The sequence below is a fragment of the Pelobates fuscus genome, chromosome 1 (assembly GCF_036172605.1).
Source record: "Pelobates fuscus isolate aPelFus1 chromosome 1, aPelFus1.pri, whole genome shotgun sequence".
Lineage (NCBI taxonomy): Eukaryota > Metazoa > Chordata > Amphibia > Anura > Pelobatidae > Pelobates > Pelobates fuscus.
Genome location: NC_086317.1, coordinates 115,500,916 through 115,520,488, shown reverse-complemented (window position 1 = coordinate 115,520,488; position 19,573 = coordinate 115,500,916). Strand labels below are relative to the sequence as shown.

General features: G+C 43.8%; 1 protein-coding gene across 1 annotated transcript in view; it reads right to left on the bottom strand.

The window, feature by feature from the left end:
• LOC134607285 (acetylserotonin O-methyltransferase-like) overlaps positions 1–19,573 on the bottom strand; it is a 113,433-nt gene that overhangs the window by 48,605 nt on the left and 45,255 nt on the right. Inside the window, exons 2-4 of the mRNA XM_063450178.1 lie at positions 14,724–14,898; positions 9,919–10,048; positions 124–189 (exon numbers count right to left, since the gene is read on the bottom strand). Of these exons, the coding sequence (XP_063306248.1) occupies positions 124–189; positions 9,919–10,048; positions 14,724–14,898 (371 nt within the window). The remainder of the gene's footprint in view (positions 1–123; positions 190–9,918; positions 10,049–14,723; positions 14,899–19,573) is intronic.

Genomic DNA, 19,573 nt, shown 5'->3' with positions numbered 1-19,573 from the left:
TAAAAGTGAAAGCTCCAATTTACATGTAAAGCAAAGCAATATAGGCTAGCATTGTAAGTTAAAACATGCCAGCCATAAAGTTTTAAACATTAATTGAAGAATTTATTTCACTATCACAATTACCTGTACAGATTGAAAAATGCATCTTCTGGATTTCCATGTTGCATCTTACAGACCGGTATCCCTTGCCTAGGAACATAAATAGCAACATGATTAATTAACAAAACATAATTGTTCTTATATATCAGCATTAGAACTTGCATTAGGTGCCACTTAGGCACCATACCAACTTTATCTCAATGAAGTAAACCTAGTGTATGGATGTCCTGGGCTTATGTTAAGGGGTTAAACTGTTAGTGAATGGTTTAAACCAAACTCTGGAAGATGGTGCCTGATTACTCAGTCTGAGGCTCCAATCAGAAAGCCTCTGTCACGGTGCTCGATCGGCACCTGATTGTGACCACACCAGATCAGTGCGGTCACACCATTAAGGTGCCCGATCAGCACCGCGATGTGACCGCATCTGATTGGTGCGGTCGCACTAAAGGAGGGAGAGGTTACCCACCTTATCTCCCTCCGTGCAGCTCCTAATACAGCGGCCAGGTCCAGCATTGGGAAGGACGTCATCTGCTGCAAGGCAGCGCTATATGATAGTCCCGCCCACAATGATGTCACTAGTGACGTGAACGTGCATGCGGTGTGTCGTTTTCGCCGTACACACATGTTCTAGGGTCATGGGACCCAAATAAGCAAATAGCAGGGTTTACTGGGTTATTTAAACCCAAACCTGCAGTTGTTCAGTGCCCTGTCGTAGTTTTCATCCTGCTGGTTATCCGAGAGCGCGTTCCTGATACTGTTGATTGATCTTGGCATAGCTTGACTTCCCGTATTTCTGTTATCGGTTTCTGGTTATGGTATGGTATTTTATGTGACAAATGTAACATTATGTATTTTATTGTATTTTAGTGTCCCGGACTGGCCCGCCGAAGGCGACGCAACACCAACACCAAGGCCCGATAGTGAAGGATCCGGACCCTAGAGGTACCCGAGTCCGTGGACACAGGATGCCGGCCGTGCTACCGGCCTGGAGCTGGAGGGCGCAACCAGACAAACGGGTACCCACCCAAAGGAAAGGGGTGACAACACAGCAAGCAGGCGGCCAACCCCATGCTCATTTCTGAACGCTGCCCGGCCACCCACAGCCACTGACTCTGCAGGACATAATTTCTCTTCCATGTCTGTTGGTGACTATATCTATGCTATCTCCCTCCCTCCCAACCCCCCACATACATAAGCTATCAGGCTTACCACCACAACAACTGAGCTGCAGCTTATACCAGCTCTACATACCACCCTTGCCTGATCCCTCAGTAAAAGCGAGCAAACACACTCACATAACACCCACGGAGGTTCATTAATCATAATCATTATCGTTTAAAACTACACACACGCATGTTTCCTAATCCTGTGATTTAATTTCTTCTCTATGTGACATAATGGAAGTTTAAGCCTGTTCCTGAACCACTGATATATAACGTTTTCCATGTCACTGTCTCATCAGTATGTCAATACACCTGACTACCTTTAAGCTTGATTATAATATAAAATTGTGCATGCCATTCACAGGTCCCGCATGTAAAGCGAAGTACTGCTTTCGGGGCACCTCAAGCCTGTATGTATCAGTTATATGCACTGCAAAAAAAAAAAAGACGTACTGGGAGACACAACACAGCTATCAGTGAAGAACGTGCTACTCCATTCTACACATGAACCGATCTCAACATACAAAAAGTAAAAAAAGTAAATCCTCCGACACCTTCTTGACGTGGTCAGAGCACTAATACCAACCCTCTGGAAACAAACCCAAGCACCCACATTCCTCCTCACCTTGCGGTCTCTGCACCCAGCGGCCGTGCGCCTGCATGACTGACACTTGCGGCATGTTAATGGACACCGGCCACGGCAAAATATACCCCCAAGTCCGCTCACATGATTGAAGACGTCGGCGTGCGAGTGATGTCACGCACACATGTTTTGAGATTAAAGACCGATTTTGACCAATCAAAGGACTTGAAGGTACTTAAGCCTCATACCTGACACTCATTGCCCTGTCGTGGTTTCCCTAGTGGTTGTCCGAGAGCGCGTTATTGATTCTGGTTATTCTGGTTATTTGACTTTGACCTTGATTTTGACTTCCCTGTTTTCTGGCATCCCTGACCTCTGTCTTTCCTTTATCATGGTGTCCTTTCTGGATCCCCTGACCTTGGCTATTCCTGACTATTCTTGGTATGTTAGTCCGGCCATTCTAAGGTCCGGTATATGTTACCTATCAGTCATCTGTGTTACACAATTCTACGTGCTGGATCATACAGTGATCCAGACAACATGCTACCATAGTGGGTAATCTCACAAAACATGTAGAAAGGTGACAATCCTGGATAATGTACATGGCGGGGCGGGATTCAGGGGGCGCGGCTAGCGGGTCAAGAACTGAGGGAGATTACTCAATTATTCCGTACATCCCTGAATCCTTTCTCCCGCCCTGTCTGACTTTCTCTAACCCACCTCCTTAACTATTCATCCCTCTTCAAACCCTCATACAGCCACAATGTTCGACGCACCCAGGAACCTCAACACAACTCAGTAGTAGGGCGACGCACGACGCCTAGGAAGGGGAAGGCACCCCCAGAAATCACCAAACAAAAACAATCTGCACATTTTTGGTATATTACTGTCTATGTAGTGTAAAAACTGTGGGAGGAGTTAGGGTGGTAAATTTGGCTATAATAATAAGAATAACTAGAAAAGCTAAAATTTCTGGGGAAATTGTGTGAAGAGTTCTTGCCTCCACCAGTAGTTTACAACTGGAGTGGGTGTAGTAACTGGGTGGAGTGGCTTGAGTAACTGTTGTGTGGTTGGAGTCGCTGGAGTAACTGTGGAAAGGTTGGAGTGTGGTCGTAGTTTTAAACACTGCAATAGTGATGTCCCGAACGGTTCGCTGGCGAATAGTTTCTGGCGAACATAGCTTGTTCGCGTTTGCCACAGATGGCGAACATATGCAATGTTTGGTCCGCCCCCTATTCGTAATCATTGAGTAAACTTTGACTGTGTTTATTCTACATTATCCCCCCCCATAGCCAGTAACCTGTGTTTATTATACATTATCCCGCATAGTCATTTATCGTTGGACCTAGGCAGCATGATGTCTTAGGCCGGCCCAGAGAGTGAGTGAGTGAGTGAATAATATAATATATATGTTCAGAAACATATTAGTAATATATGTAAATCGGGTTCATGCAAAGAGGGTGAAAAGGTATTAAAGAAAAACACACTTATTGCATCAAATTTACAAAGCCAAACTTTTAAAAGCTTTACTCATTTCTTTCTCGGGATGAGGAATATATCGGTTGTAGATTGAGGATTTCCATCTGCCCAATCTTTTAAAAATATTCACTGGAGTGTCAGTGTTGAAGGAGACCGAAGCTGCCCCTATTCTAAATGAAAGACCCGAGACATGGATACAACCCAATCTTAGGAGTAGTGTTCTGATGTAGAAGATGAATTTAGCCGTAGTCAGAGGGATTCAGTGAGAGTAGTGGTGAAATGTGTGTGGCATGACTGAGTGTGGGTAAGTAAGAGTCAAGTATTTTAACTGGGCACTAGTTCTAGGTGGGATAAAGTGGTATAGCGTATGGATGAGTAGTTTGGTTCGTTTTAGAGGTTTGTAGAGAAAGTATATCGTGATCATGATTTTTAGCGATATCCAATATTTTTAAGGTGGTCTCAAACAAACATAAAATGCTATATAAAATTTGTGGGAATATTGAATAGTCGTGTACAGTAAATCAGAGAGGGCTCAGAATATCGAACCATCGATCGGTAACCTGGATGAAGTAGGGGGTCTATCTGTTTTATTAAATACGCGGTATGCTTTTAACGGGATAGGACGTTAGGAAAGGTGTGTGATTGGGATAAGTGGTTGTGGCTGTATTTACCTTATCCTGGGACCGACCTGGCTCCTAAGCTTGAGCCGCGCGTGGCTGGATCACTCCTGCCTCCACATGAGCCGCATGCGGCTTGATCTCCTCTTCTGACTTAGCCACGTGCACTGACTGCAGTGATCGGTCACGTGGCCCGCCTGGCACTAGGAGCATGGCTCGAGTCACGAGCTCGCTCTTAAAGGGGCAGTGGGAGCCAAAAGTTGATTCAGGCTCCCAGTGGCCCACGTCATTCCAGCACCCGCACACACAAACGTTTTGGGGGCGTAGGCATGACGTGGGCCAATCAAATGTTAAAGGATATTTAAACTTCCCTAGCCCTATCCACTTTGTCCTATCGTGGTTTCTGTGTCAGTTCCCTTTAGTGCGTTCCTTGATCTATTTTGTTTATTTTAATATTGACCATGGCTTTGTTCTTGACTCTGAATTTATCTTTAACCCTTCATGTGTTGTTTGCCCGTGTGACTGATTACCATCTACCTGACTCTGGCTTGTTCTCGTTTTCGTAGTCTCTCTGTTACCATGACCTCGTCTTATTTCTGATTACGCTTTATCTCTGTCTGACGTTTAGTCTGGCCATTCCAAGTCCAGGTAATAAGTTATATCCTAGTCTTGTCCCTTGCTATCCTAAACTCTGCGTGTTGGAGTATTACATCATTATGATATGATAGGACCATGGGCCCTGCAGGTTTAGGACAGCAAATGGCCTCCTATGAGGCAAGATTTTAAGAACAGGATCACCGTATGGACCAGATTGCCAAGGCCCATCAGACACTTTTGTCCAGAAATGCTTATTTGGCCCCTGAGACACTGGTATGCGTACCATCTCAACCCGTACCTCCCATTCCATAGGCATCTATCCTGACTAGAGATGTTCCGAATAGTTCCCTGGTGAATAGTTCCTGGCGAACATAGCTTGTTCGCGTTCGCCACAAATGGCGAACATATGCGATGTTCGGTCCGCCCCCTATTCGTCATCATTGAGTAAACTTTGGCCCTGTACCTCACAGTCAGCAGACACATTCCAGCCAATCAGCAGCAGACCCTCCCTCCCCGACCCTCCCACCTCCTGGACAGCATCCATTTTAGATTCATTCGGAAGCTGCATTCTTTTTTTTTTGTATTTTTTTTTCTTTTAGACAGAAGTGTGTTATATTTGAGCATGCTAGGCTGAATGTGCGTATATCATGGCTAGTTGCACTGAGGGTATGAGTATATAGCAGTACATTGTTGTGAAAGATGGCTGTCATGTTTAGGGTGTAGCTTGCACGTTATCAACTGTGTATTTATATCAGCAGCTCCACCACTAGTTATAAATCAAGTGTGAGTCGCCCCATGAGATGAGACTAGTGAATAACATAATACATGAACTGTTAAGGTAAAGGCATGTAAGGAACTACGACAATAAACTCTTTAGGAGGTGAAATAATGACATGTTTAAACGCTTGCTACTTTACGATTAGTTAATGTGCAGAGAGCAGTTCATGTGATCAAAGGCATGGTATGGAGGATCAGCTATAGTGGGACATGCTTGGCAGGCTGCTGTTTACTGCTTGTGCTCATCCGATTCCTTCTGGGCGCCAGGTGCAGACCCTGGGAGTCCCTGCTGCTGATTTAATAGGGAAATCGATAGCTAGGCTAGTGTATTCAGTGTCCACTACAGTCCTGAAGGACTCATCTGATCTCTGCTGTAAGGACAGCACCCCAAAAAGCCCTTTTTAGGGCTAGAACATCAGTCTGCTTTTTTTTTTTTTGTGTAAACTAATTGCAGTTGCCTGCCTGCCAGCATGTGTGTCAGGCTCACAGCGTATACTGTGCCCACTTGCCCAGTGCCACCACTCATATCTGGTGTCACAATAGCTTGCATTTAAAAAATAATAATATTTTTTTTACTGTAATATAATAGCAGTCAGTTTCCTTCACACGTGTGCGTTTCAGGGCCTTCCAGGGCACAGTGTCACACCAGTGCAACTCATATGTGGTGTAACAGTAGTGTACATTTAAAAAAAAATACAGGGGGCTTGTTGTCACCTTTTGGGGACCCTTGGTGTTGTACGTGGCTGGGTGGAGGAAGAAACCTTCAATGATATCAGTGAGGACAAGGAACGGGACATGGCTAGCTTGGTATCCAACCTTGTGCAAATGGGGAGTTTGCGGTTGTGCAAATGGACTGTTTGTGGTTGTTTGCTGTGCGTTAAACGGGAGTTTGGTCTGTCACTGTGAAGCGGGCGTAACCCTTACACTACCTGATCGATACAACATCATACCTGATGATTTAAAGCATGTTATTCCAAACAATTTAGGAATGTTAGGTGATTTATGCCCTTTATGGATTAAAACCAGACTCTGCATCAACTATTAATTTTCCATGGGAGTTTTGCCATGGATCCCCCTCCGGCATGCCACAGTCCAGGTGTTAGTCCCCTTGAAACAACTTTTCCATCACTTTTGTGGCCAGAAAGAGTCCCTGTGGGTTTTAAAATTCGCCTGCCTATTGAAGTTTATGGCCGTTCGCCCGGTTTGCCCGTTTGCGAACATTTGCGGAAGTTCACGTTTGCGAACGGAAAATTTTATGTTCGCGACATCACTACACTACAAATCCTACAGCGAAGAGCTTTATATTGTGAGAATCACAAGACCCAGACCTACATTTTGATGCATAGTATGTCTCTGAAGTATTAAAAATGCCCTTCAAGTATGAGCTGGCTAGAGTGGAGTTTCAATGAATGTCAATGGACTGCAAACAAATGGTCATATTGTGAAAACTATCAGGACTATGGATTAGCTATGGACATTTTTAGTGGCAGGGATAGCTGAATGTTTTGATATAATATTTGTGTAGGTGGGCTTAAAAATGAGGGAGTGGTGGCAGTTTAGAAATCAACATTTTGCCATTCATTCCTATGGGGCCACAAGAACGACGATATTCTGTGAACCATTCAGCGAAATGTTCCACAAAGTAATAGCAATCCAATCGGGAACAATCCGCACGTTTCGGTATATTCCTGTCTATGTAGTGTAAAAACTGTGGGAGGAGTAAGGGTGCTAAATTTGGCTATAATAATAATAATAATAATAATAATAATAATAATAATAATATATGTGAGATAATATTAAGTGGTCTTGCTATGCAAGAACACTTAATAAGAATATATATGTGAGATAACAGTAAGTGGTCTTGCCATGCAAGAACACTTAATTACTGTATAACACATCCATAATTTGTTTTAATATTCTCTTTTCTTTGGTATAATTAAAATGTCAAAACATAAATAACCATAAGTTAACATATAACTTAACACATAGTGTCATACAGTGTAACCCAACCATCCTTGCCAATAAACTGACCATGTGTCTGTGTACCACCTCCTCTCACCTCCCCCCTCGGTATCAATTCCTTTTTCTTCCAATGCTTACCACCAGCCAACCTTTTCCTCGCTCAGTGGGCACGTCATAACAGGTAACCTAAGGTTAACCCTTTAGAGCAGGGGAGGTTGAGACCTGAAAACTTGCTCACTTCATTCCACATAATTAACCTAACCACCTCAAACTTAATTGGCAAGGACATACTCCCAGCCACAACCCCGCTGTTTTCTGCCTAAAATCAGCGGGGGACCCCACCAAGACCACCCATGGCCTGTTCCACCAGTTCCTGCAGAGCGATATTAAAGAGGTCGAGCCCAACCCCCGTCAAGTGCACTCCATCCCCTCGAAATAGCATCTCGCTCTATGGTGAACCGGAAGCCCCGAACCCCCAAGACAAACCTATAAACCCTACTATTCAATTTTCGGTGGAAGCGCTCCATGGCACTCTGGTATCTGAGCGTGCTGCCAGAAACAGGAGGTGGCCAAGGTAAGTGACCAGCAGGGGGGAGAGGGGGCCCAGGGAGAGTAGAGGGGAGGATAAAGGACAGAGGGAACCCAGAAAAGGCAGAGAGCAGACCAGGAGTGGGGAAGCAAAAAGGGGGGTGGGGAACCCGGAAGAGATGGGGAGGAGGACAGAGGGACCGGAGGGAAAAGGAGAGGAACCAGGGGGCCCACCTGGCTCCCCAGAAGATAGAGGAAGCCCAAAGACCAAAGGGGGGTAAGGAAAGAGGAGGGGGACAGGGGAGACAAACCTGCAGGAGGCTGCCGACACACTGGAGACCCTGGACCCAGCCCTGCTGTCCTGCCTGCCGCGGGGAGACCTGGAAGGCCACCGGGCGGTTGCCCACCGCCAGGAAGGTGCAGCCCACCATCCACCGCCCCCTGCCAGCGATCCACCGCCAGCGGCCGGGACGGGTTGTGTAGGAGATGCCGTCCGTGAGCCAGAAGCTCTCTGGGTAGGCTGGTCGAACATCATTACATTGGTGGTGCAGGGTAGTGCCTGCACGGGAAGGAAAGTAACTCAGTTTTTACACTGATTTTAACATTACTTTATTTGATTTCCAGCCAGCAGGGGGACTAACTGTCATTACTGGCAGTCCCCCTGCTGGCAATGCAGCAGCCAGCTAACCCGGCCATGTGATTGTGAGGTCCTCGCAAGGACCTCACTCTCACATGGCCGGGGGGGAGGGTGTGTAGGAGACAGGATCCACCACGGGGGACTCCCTGGGATCCCAGGTGAGTCCCCCGACCGCGATCGCCAGCGTGTGATCGCCGGCGACCGGGTAAGTAAGAAAAACCGGAGGGCGTACTATTACGCCCTGCGGCGTTTAGAGCCGCTTAGAATACAGCGTAATAGTACGGCCTCCGGTTTTAAGGGGTTAACGGAAACAAGTCTACCAAATATCTAAGAGTGTGTTTAAAGAAAAGAAAGCAAAACAAACAGGCAGTGAGGTTGCACAAAGGTGGATATTCCCCACAAAGCAGAAGATAAATAAAATGCGCATGCATTTGCTGGTGGAGTAAATTCCTTTTCTGGTCACTGGAGACAGAGCAACCCATGCGTGTGTTCCACAATGAGGTTGGCTTTCACAGGCATTGTTGGAAAAAAAGGCTTTATTCAACACTCAGACCAGCATATGCAGAGTAAAGCCTTTTCTTCAGTACATAAGCCAGCCTTGGAAATAGCCTAAAATTTGTGTACAAGCTTCCTGGAACATAAACCAATATGTACTTACCTTAAAGATCTAACTTCAACTGTTCTTGCGCCTTCTATACACAAAAAAATATAAACTATAAGGAATTGATGTACCTTGCCTAATTGCCTCCCTGTGTGTAGGGCAAAATCGTGGAACAAACAGAGGCTAATTAACTATTAAGTTGACAGCCACTTGTCCCACCTTATTATGCCTCTGGTGTGCTGGAGGGCTGGTCAGAGCACACAAGTGATCTAACATACGCACGGAGGCCAGATAGTTACTGCTTGGTTTTAATTAAAATTGGTGTTGGTGCCATGATCGCTTTGTACATGTGTGTAGCATTTTGGGATCCAAAAGTGGAATGCAACAACACCCCAGTGTGTTTTCCAAATACAGAGCATCCCAGCAGTGCGTACAGATGTACCTTCCATCACCCGGCACTGATTGGGCAGATTTGATAAAGGAGTGAAACATAGGAGCCCGTCATGTGTTCCACAGTCTATGATAATTGACAGAACAAGCACACAGACCAAGCAATACTTCACAAAAGCCAGACAGAGCCCTCCAGAGGCTGCTGCCCCCTCACGACATCTGTCCAAAACACAAAAAACGTTAGGCGCTTCACCTATTCTGCCTAGGGTAGGCAGAGAACTCTGCTACCTGACCTTTCTTGAGGACTGGTGGTGGGAACTGCATTTTATTTTTTAACATTTTCAATGCTATCGGTCCTGTGAGGCATGGGCAACTACACCCCAATTGTTATGATTGCCGCTTGGACATCTGGAAAATATTGTTGAGTTCACACACATACACATACTGGAAAAGTTCCTTCAACATCTCACATATTTTTTCCTTACTTGACACTGTCTGTAAGTAAGTCCATTTTTCGGAACACGTTTGGGGAGTAATGGATAATTGAACTAAACAGGGACTTAGAACTGGTCTTTCTCAGGTAGCGGTGAGCAAGTTCTGTGTTTTTATATAACACTGCAAAATAAAAAGAAGACATTTTAATAACAGATAAACAATGAACTTAAGACATATCAATCCCTTTCTTTGCTAAAACTTATATCGATCTATTTGGGGATATTCTACAATAGTGTGATGGGGTTGAAAGATCTGTGAGAACATGGGACAATGTTCCTCATACTCCGGATGACTTTGCCCAGTCTGTGATACAGTGATTAAAGGAGCACTATAGGGTCAGGAACACAAACATGTATTCCTGACCCTATAGGGTTAAAACCACCATCTAGCCCCCCTGGTCCCCTCATGCTTCCCTACAAATAGCAAAATCTTACTTGTATTCAAGTCTGGAGCTGCTAGCTCTGTTTCCTTTAGACCTGCCCACTGCCTGCTGACATCAGCAGAAGTGGTAGCCTGATCCAATCACAATGCTTCCCCATAGGATTGACAGATACTGACAAATAGGCAGATCAGGGGCAGAGCCAAACACAGTCCTGGCCAATCAGCATCTCCTTATAGAGATGAATTGAATCAATTAATCTCTATGAGGAAAGTTCAGTGTTTGCATGCAGAGGGTGGAGATACTGAATGTTTGGATGCATTTTAGGCAGCCATGACCCAGGAAGAATTTCTAACAGCCATCTGAGGAGTGGCTAGTAAAGTTATCACTAAGCTGTAATGTAAACACTGCATTTTCTCTGAAAAGACAGTGTTTACAGCAAAAAGCCTTAAGGTAATGATTCTACTCACCAGAACAAATGCAATAAGCTGTAGTTGTTCTGGTGACTATAGTGTCCCTTTAACATGTCTGTAATTTAACTCTAGCAATTTAACATAGTGTAAAGTAAAAAGCTAGCAATCGTGCTATCAGTATAGTGTGAGAGGGTATAGTGATCCTTTTGGAGTTAACAATAACACTTGTGCAGAAAATAGAAAAGTTGAAGTTAAAAATCAAGTTTATGATTGAAAAAGGCAGCTTTTCATATACAATTGAGAAGGCAACTGAATAATACTTGAAAATATAGACTGTTTCAATCCATCGCATGTAGGTAGTTATAACTTTATGACTTACCTATTTAACGAAGGCTCGGACTTACAACCAGTACAGGGAGTCGAGGAATTCCCAACGTTAGAGAGCTGTTCTATGTTCGGGCTATTTTCCCCGAACATAGATTAGAGGGGTTCCCTGCTCTGACGCACATTCTCTGTAGTGCATCCTCACTTACCGACCAATACGTTTTATGACCAAGTCAAAAGAACGGAACCTGGTCGGTATCTGAGGACTGTCTGTATAATCATTCACTCAGGAAGCCAGAAGAATCAGGGAAAATATAGAATAGAAATATCTAGAAAAGAACCTTTTAATTCATTTTTCTTTATTGAATTAATTGATTTACTGCAGCCTTTTTTATCTGCCCCTCAGGTGCCTAGCATATACATTGCACTGTATAACACATCTATCCATATGCTATAATTAATCTAAAATAACTAAAATATACCCATGTTTAACATCTATTCAGTTTCCCACCAAATATAAATGGTCCATGGAGTCAAAAACAATATAAAAAGGGATTAATGTGGTTCTAATAGGAAAGAACACCTAATAACATTTTCAGTGTGATTTACTAAAGTGAGAATTGAAGGGGATTTAAAGTGAATTTCAAACTGAAGATTAAACTAGCCAAACCAGAAAAATTATCCCAGTGACTTATGCTTTCATTTCGGCTACTTTGGCATTCAATTGGAAATTCACTTTGAATCACTTTATTAAGTAAACAGAATTTATTTTGGTTTATCTCCTGTGAGGTCACGGTACCATAACAAAAGAAGGCTAAATACCTTTGGCATTCAAGAAAGGAGAGTGACGAAGAGGGCAGTGCAACTAAAACTAGAAAAGCTACAATTTCTGGCCTCCACCAGTAGTCTACAACTGGAGTGGGCGGAGTAACTGTTATTATTTATTTATATAGCACATTTAATTGCAACGTTGTTGCCCAAAGTGCTTCACAGTTGCATTAAAACATACATTTATAAAAACATTAGCAGGTGCAAAAGGCCCTGTCTTGCTGGACATCACTTGCTGCTCCAGCCTTGCACAGGTCAGAGTATTTTGGCGGTTGCCATTTTCAAATGGTCGTATTTTAAAAACTATAAGTCCTACAGCGAAGAGCTTTATATTGTGAGAATCACAAGACCCAGACCTACATTTTGATGCATATGTAATAAAGGGCCAATGTTCAGCGGGGCAGGTACGGTTTATGCATGCACTAATGCACTATATATACATTTAATCTATGTTTTATTATGTTAAAATTACTTGAAAATGTAAAGATTAATATACAGTATATACTTATCTGAAGATATGTTCCTCCATCTCCAAGATCATATGTGGAAATTTAAAGGGTAGCTGTGCACATATGAATCACATCCACAAATAATGAGTGGCGGGTCAATCTCCAATGCATCGAGGGAAAGGACTACGATGGCCCTGGTCTTTTGTGGGAGGTTTTTGAAGATGGTATGGCGTTAGGTGACCCAGACAGTTTCCGCTTCTAGTGCATACGAGATGAGCGGGAAGACAACTTGGATCTTATAGAGATAGCGGAAATGCAACCGGATCCAGACTTTTCTGGCCAACCGTGAGTGGGAGCTCGAGCAGGACTATGCTCGCCTATTAAGTCGGGTGATGCTGCCTGTCTCTGACCGAATGGGACTTACGGACTGGTTTGTCCCCTGTTCCAGCTAGTAAGCGGTCCTTGGCGGAGGTACCCAACCAGGGTACAGGGAGCTCCGTTACACACCCCTCCCTTCTTCTTACCTTTGGTGAAGGAGGGGGGACACAGTCAGCCCTGATGGTTCGGTGGTGGTAAGTATGTATGACAGGTTCTGCAGCTCTCCTGTCCTCCTGCACGCAGAATGCTGTGTGGAGTGTTGCCATGGCTACACACAAATTGCTCGCGGGAGGACAGGAGAGCTGCTTCTCAGATCCCTCTCCCTGCTTCCGGGTCCTCCCAACACGAAAGCAGAGTAGGCACCTGACGTTTTGGGCAGGCAGGTGCCTACTCTGCATTGCAGCAGACCGGTGCCAGCGGCCCCCACCCCCGGCGACCTATAGCCACGTGCCCACAGAGAGGGCCCGGTGTGTCACCTGTTCTAGAGAGCTTTCCCAAGCTTAAACAGATCTTTCTATTATCAGATGTTTCTAAAACCTAGCAAGAGACAAAAAAAAAAGTAAGGAAAAGTAAAATTAGAAGGTGTCACAGAATAGAGCCTGTGTAGAGATATTTTTTTTTTTGCAGCAGCATATGGTTGATTGAATAGAAAACCCTCAGAAATAGTAGAGACCCCCTTAGATGTACAGGATAGCATCACCAAATTCCCTAAAGGATTTATAATGGTTGATCTTCAAAAGGCTAAGCAGACTAATTCTAAATTAGAAATTACATTGTGAGACCCCAACACTAATTTCACTGTTTGCTAGTCATACAAACCAACAATATGGATCTCCTAGAAAACAGGGACAAATGTACAAAAAAGAGGGACAAAGTAATTTGGGTCCAAAGTAGGGCCTGTTTCAACTATATAGGGACACTTTGTAGGTGTGATATTATTTATAAAGTTGGAAAAGCATATTTTGTAACTGTTACATATTAATATGACGATCCTGCATGCCAAGCCCAAGGAGTATGACTCTTTCAGGTATATTTAGCAAATAGTGAATTATGATAACTTGAAAATTAACTTTTAAATTGTAGGTCAAAGAAGAATTAAAAAAACATCTTTAGCTTTATTGAATTGGAAGTTTCTTCCAACTCAACTCTTTTAGCCTTTGTTTTGCAGATTAAGTGTTACTACTCAATACACGCCTATATGCACTGTTCCATTTGATTGGAGTCACCATTTTAGTTTATTTTTATGCAGTTAAAGGAACACTATAAGCTTTATCTTGAGCGGACACTCATTTCCCCCATTTAAATTAATTTAATAGCCCCTACCCGCTGCCCATGAGTGAGGGCTCCTGGGATATTAGCTCTCCTCCCTCACTTTATTATTGCTAATGCTGACAGCAATCTAAAAAGTTTTAAAAAAAAAAAAAAAGCATATTGCTATTGGCTGTCATTATTTTCAAGGCCATTTATGGAGGATTATGTTTTTGATAATTGCTTTTGAATCCGATAATTGCATTGAAAAGTATATGGTTGATTTTTTTATATTAAAAAAAAAAAAAGTTACATTCCATATTTATTGGATTATATATCGATAAGCTGTTAATGGTGGTTTTATATTGATCCAAACCCATAAAAGGCTTATTGGGAGATGTAAAATTGACGATCGGCTCATATGTAATTAAGGGCCAATGTTCAGCGGGGCAGGTACGCTTTATGTATGCACTTATGCACTTTATATACATTTAATCTATGTTTTATTATGTTAAAATTACTTGAAAATGTATAAATTAATATACAGTATATACTTATCTGAAGATATGTTCCTCCATCTCCAAGATCATATGTGGAAATTTAAAGGGTAGCTGTGCACATAGGAATCACATCCACAAATAATGTGCTCCTTGCCCCACAGTTCATACATTTTTCATTTGACAATTTTTAGAATGCTTGATAATGTGTATTTATAACATGTCTTATTAAACACGGTTTACAAGTGAAGTTATAAATAACCCTGTAATATACCTTACCTTCTCCATTTTGATTATCTGCTTTCAATAGTTTAAGTCCCACACAGGCATCAAGTAAGATTTCAGTTCCTCTGATGCTTGTGCCTAAAAGCTCCGATATAGCTGTTAGGGGCAGAGGTACCTCAGACCCTGCCAGAACATCAAACACATTCAGCTCACAGGCAGAGAAGACAACCTATAAAAAGATTCAACATATAAAACAAGTTATAAAATGCAATTAGACTAACAGTGGACAGATAGATTAAAAACAAATTAACAGTGCTCCATATTGTATTAATGGGACACTACAGACACTGTATCTGCTTCATCTTTTTTTAACTGGTTATAGTGTCTGCAGGCTCCTGGTTCCATTATTTTATTCAATGTTGAAACGTTTGTAATGGTTTTATGTTTTAATCCTAAACAAAAGTCCCCAGCAGCCCCATCCCTCTCTATGCTGATTGGGCTAATAAGGACGTATTGGCCTGGGCAGCAATGGGCAGCTCTTATTGGCTGAGAGTGTCAGCTGGCTGCTTTTAGCCTATTTAGCGTCCATTACTGATAACAACGGGTATGACTACTAGGAAATGTGTAATCTCTTCCTTAGCACCTACAGTAGGTGCTGGGCTGTGGGTGGCCAGGGATACTTTTTTAGTGTTAAACTGCTTCAAAATGGTTTAACACTGAATGGAGGGACACAGTGATGAAATGGTTGTAGTCATTACAGTGTTCCTTTAAAAACTAACATGTAATTAAGGAAGGCAAGAAAAGTCATATGTATATGAATAGTAAACATTATTTTCAATTATTCATTCCAAAATTCATTATATATATATGAAATTAATAATAAATAAATACCATTTTGTTAACTTTATTAAAATAAGAGGTACACTTTGTTCACTACATTACATATTACTGTTTACATATCATGACAAAAAAAAGTAATTGGGAGGTGCACACTCAATGATACATTTCTTAAGCGCAGTGCTGCTGTAAAGCCCAATATACATGCAGAGTAATCTTTTAAGTGTCCAGAGGATACTAATCCAATAGGCACATAAAAGGTTACTTGCAAAATATAGAACTATTATTTGAAAGACATTACAATTAGACACATTTCATTAAATATTTCGAGAAAAAGACAATACATAACATAGACCCATATAAAAGAGCCACAAAGAGGGCTTTATAATAACAAACGGGGACAGACTCCAAGGTGGGCTAAATAGGATGTGGACTGAGGGTGATAGTGGTAGTAATTAGCTACCCTAATAGGGTTTGTAAATCAGCTTATGGATTATGTTAAGTATATTTGATATCATATAGCTGTGTAATAGCCTGAGTTTAATAGAGAAAGCAATGTATCTATGTTAGCTTCAGACCTCTTGTGGTTAAGATTAAAGGCATTCAAAGGCCATAAAGAGAATGCGCCACTACAATAGAAAATATTGAGATGAATGCTTTATAGCCAATTTACCCTATAATAACCCCAGGCTAACCCCTAAGAAGGGTGTATAGCTATGGTATAACTATATTTATCAAATACACTAAATCCCTTGTGGCAATAAAGAGAAAAAAAAACATTATTCAGGGTATACTGTAGTGATCAATAGTTAACCATTTGATAGTGTAGCATTTGAGAGATGCTACAGAGGAAAATTACACAGGATGGGTTTGCATATAGCACACTTTGTAACAGATGAAAACAAAGTGTTAATTGACAGGTCACTGGCTATAATGAAAATAACCGGCAGAAGAGACTTATTGCTGCTTTTTTTTTTTTTTTTTTTTTTTTTTTTTTTAAGTCAATTGCCAGGTCACTAACTATAGTAAAAAATAGCAGGCAAAAGAGACCTATTGCTGCTTGATAAAAATATATATTAATTGCCAGGTATGGTATGGCCATATTGTATTACTAAGTGTCACAGTTCTGACCATGACAGAAGTGCCCAACAGGGGATTTAAACCTAAGTAGAGATTCTGGGACTGCTCTTTCTCCTCTGAGCCACTATTCAGCTCATGTATCTTGCCTTGTCTCCAGCACTAGGGGGTTGGACTTTTCCTGGGACTGCTCTAGTCTCTCAGTACACCTGAAGCAGATGCCTAATCAGCCAGGTATAAAACCCTGCCTCTCTGAGGTCAGTGTCAGTTCATTGACTCTGGTTCCTGTGTTGGTGCTGCACTGCTGGTGATTTAGGCGGCTTTGTCTATGACCGAGGACCCGACACAGGAGGGGGCCCGGCAGCTTGCCCACAATGCCGCTGGGTACGAGGCCCCACCAGTCAGTCTGCCCTGATGGAGATCCAGCCTTCAGTCTGCAGCTCCGCCGGGAGTGAGCTGCAGACTGAGGTGTCTCGTGATCTCCAGCCTGTCCGAGCGTTGCTGCGGGTTACCACGGCAACGCTCTGACTGGAGATCGCGAGACTCCCTATTTGGCCTGCAGCTCACTCCCGGTGGAATTGCAGACTGAAGAGAGAGGGCGCCCACTGGACCAGCATGGAAGGTATTTACCACCTCTACACCCTGTCACTGCCCCTCCACCTCCCTGCCCCTCTACCCCAACCCCTGTCACTGCCCCTCTACTCCACCCCCCGTCACTGCCCCTCTACTCCACCCCCCGTCACTGCCCCTCTACTCCCCCCACCCCCTGTCACTGCCCCTCTACACCCTCCATCCCCCCTAACCCCTGTCACTGCCCCTCCACCCACTACCTTCTGTCACTGCCTCTCCACCCCCCATCACTGCCTCTCCACCCCACCTACCCACTGTCACTGTTCCTCCACCCCCCCCCTTTCACTGCCCATCTACCCCTGTAACAGCACTCCACACCCCCTGTCACAGCCCCTCCAACCCCGCACCCCCAGTCACAGCCACTCCGGTCACAGCCACTCTAGCCCCCTGTCATCCCCACCCACACCCTCTTATCCCCCTGGACAAACCCTGTCTCATCCCCCTGGCCAAACCCTATCACATCCCCACGCACACACACCCTGTAACAGCCCCCCTTCACACACCCTTTCACCCCCACCCACACACTATCATCCCCACGCACACACACGGTCACCACATACACTATCACCATTCCCAAACACTTTCATGGTCAGTTCATTATGTCCACTTCAGGTAAGATCCTGACATAATGAACTGACCATGGAGTCCGCAGAGATATACTAGCTGCTCACCTCCCTTGCTCAGCAAGTGACCAACCTGTTCAGGAGGTGCAGAAGGATGTATTGGCATTTAAAGAACCAGTACACCCAACCCTGGAACCTGCACATTCAGAACCCTTTTGTGATTATGCCTGACAGATTCAACAGTTCCCGTTCCTCATTCAGAACATTCAGGATGGATTGTGAGCCCCTGTTTGCCATAAGCCCTGGACCTATTACAGCGACTTTGTCAAGGTCTGTTCCGCTGTTAATATGGTGTCCGGCTTAAGACGTGGGCATACCAGAAGCTGCAGGAGAAAATGCTATCTTGGACAACTGGGAGTCATTTATAACCGCTATGGACTCTCAGTGCCTTGCTTCCAAGAATTCTACTCCCAAGACTGCTCCAGGACCCTGCAAATCTTGGGTACCCAGAGAAAAAGATGACTCCATCCTGTTGCAGCGTGAAACTACCTTCCGCGACCAGCCTTGTCACCCTGAAAGAACCCAAGTAGGTGTGAAATTCCAGTGGACAGGGAGGAACCCATGGAGATCGGATTTACCCGAATCAGGTTGCCTCCTAAGGAAAGAGATCGTAGGAGAGTCCATGGCCTGTGTTTGTACTGTGAAGAAAGAAGGCCCAACTCGTCTACCTAGGCCAAAAACTATTCTATTGGGTACCCTACGGATGCGTCCTCTCATCCCGGTAACACAGCTTGGAAACTGCCAAGGTTGCTGCCAGACCTGTCCACATTTCAAGACACAAAATGGCACCCAGACTATGGCAATCTACAAAACCAGTACCCCTGAGAAAGTCTCTCCTCCTGCTCCAGAAACGTCTACCTCTTCCCGAAGAAACACCTATTCAAGCAAGTGCCATCATCACTTCCTGCCTTGTCAACAATGTTCTTTCACCTGACTGCACATATGCTTTCTAATGGCACTGTTGTATGCAAACAGGATCTTGAGATGTGCATTGAAAGCTGCAAACACGTCCCCTGCTAGAACTGCTAAAGCTAAGGCCTCTTTGGGTGCTGTGTTCTCCAAAAATCTGGAACGTGGCCGTACATGTGGCATGGATGCCTATGGGAGAACGTACCTCCTGACAGAGAATGTTTTTGAGAGTGATTCTGACCTCTACAAAGGACCTGTTCATACCCAGAGGGTCTTCTTAAAGGGGGATCCTGTCACAGTTCTGACAGTGACATCCAGATGTGGTCACCCAAGAGGGGATTTGAACCAGAGTACTTTGCGGTTCTGTGCCTATTGTTTCTCATCTGAGCCACTATTCAGCTCATGTATCAGCCTGTAGTCCAATCTTGCCTTGTCTCCAGCACTAGGGGGTTGGACTTTTACTGTGACTGCTCCAGTCTCTTAGTCCTCCTGAAGCACATGCCTAATCAGACAGGTATAAAACACTGCCTCTGAGGGCAGTGTCAGTTCATTGACTCTGGTTCCTGTGTTTGTGATCCAGTGTTCTCCAGTCGGCTCCTGACCTTGGCTTTTTCTTATCATGTGTCCTGACACTAAGGCATATGATTTTAAGGAGCCTTGGGAAAATGTATACTTTCTTTATTTATTTTTTATGTATGCTGTTCCGTTATTGTGTAATCTTTGCATACCCCAAACATTGGCACACAGTAAAGTGGGATGTAGGTTAATGGATCAGTGACGCGACCTACATTACAGGTGGTACCCATGCAGAAAGGAGGTGGGTTCACT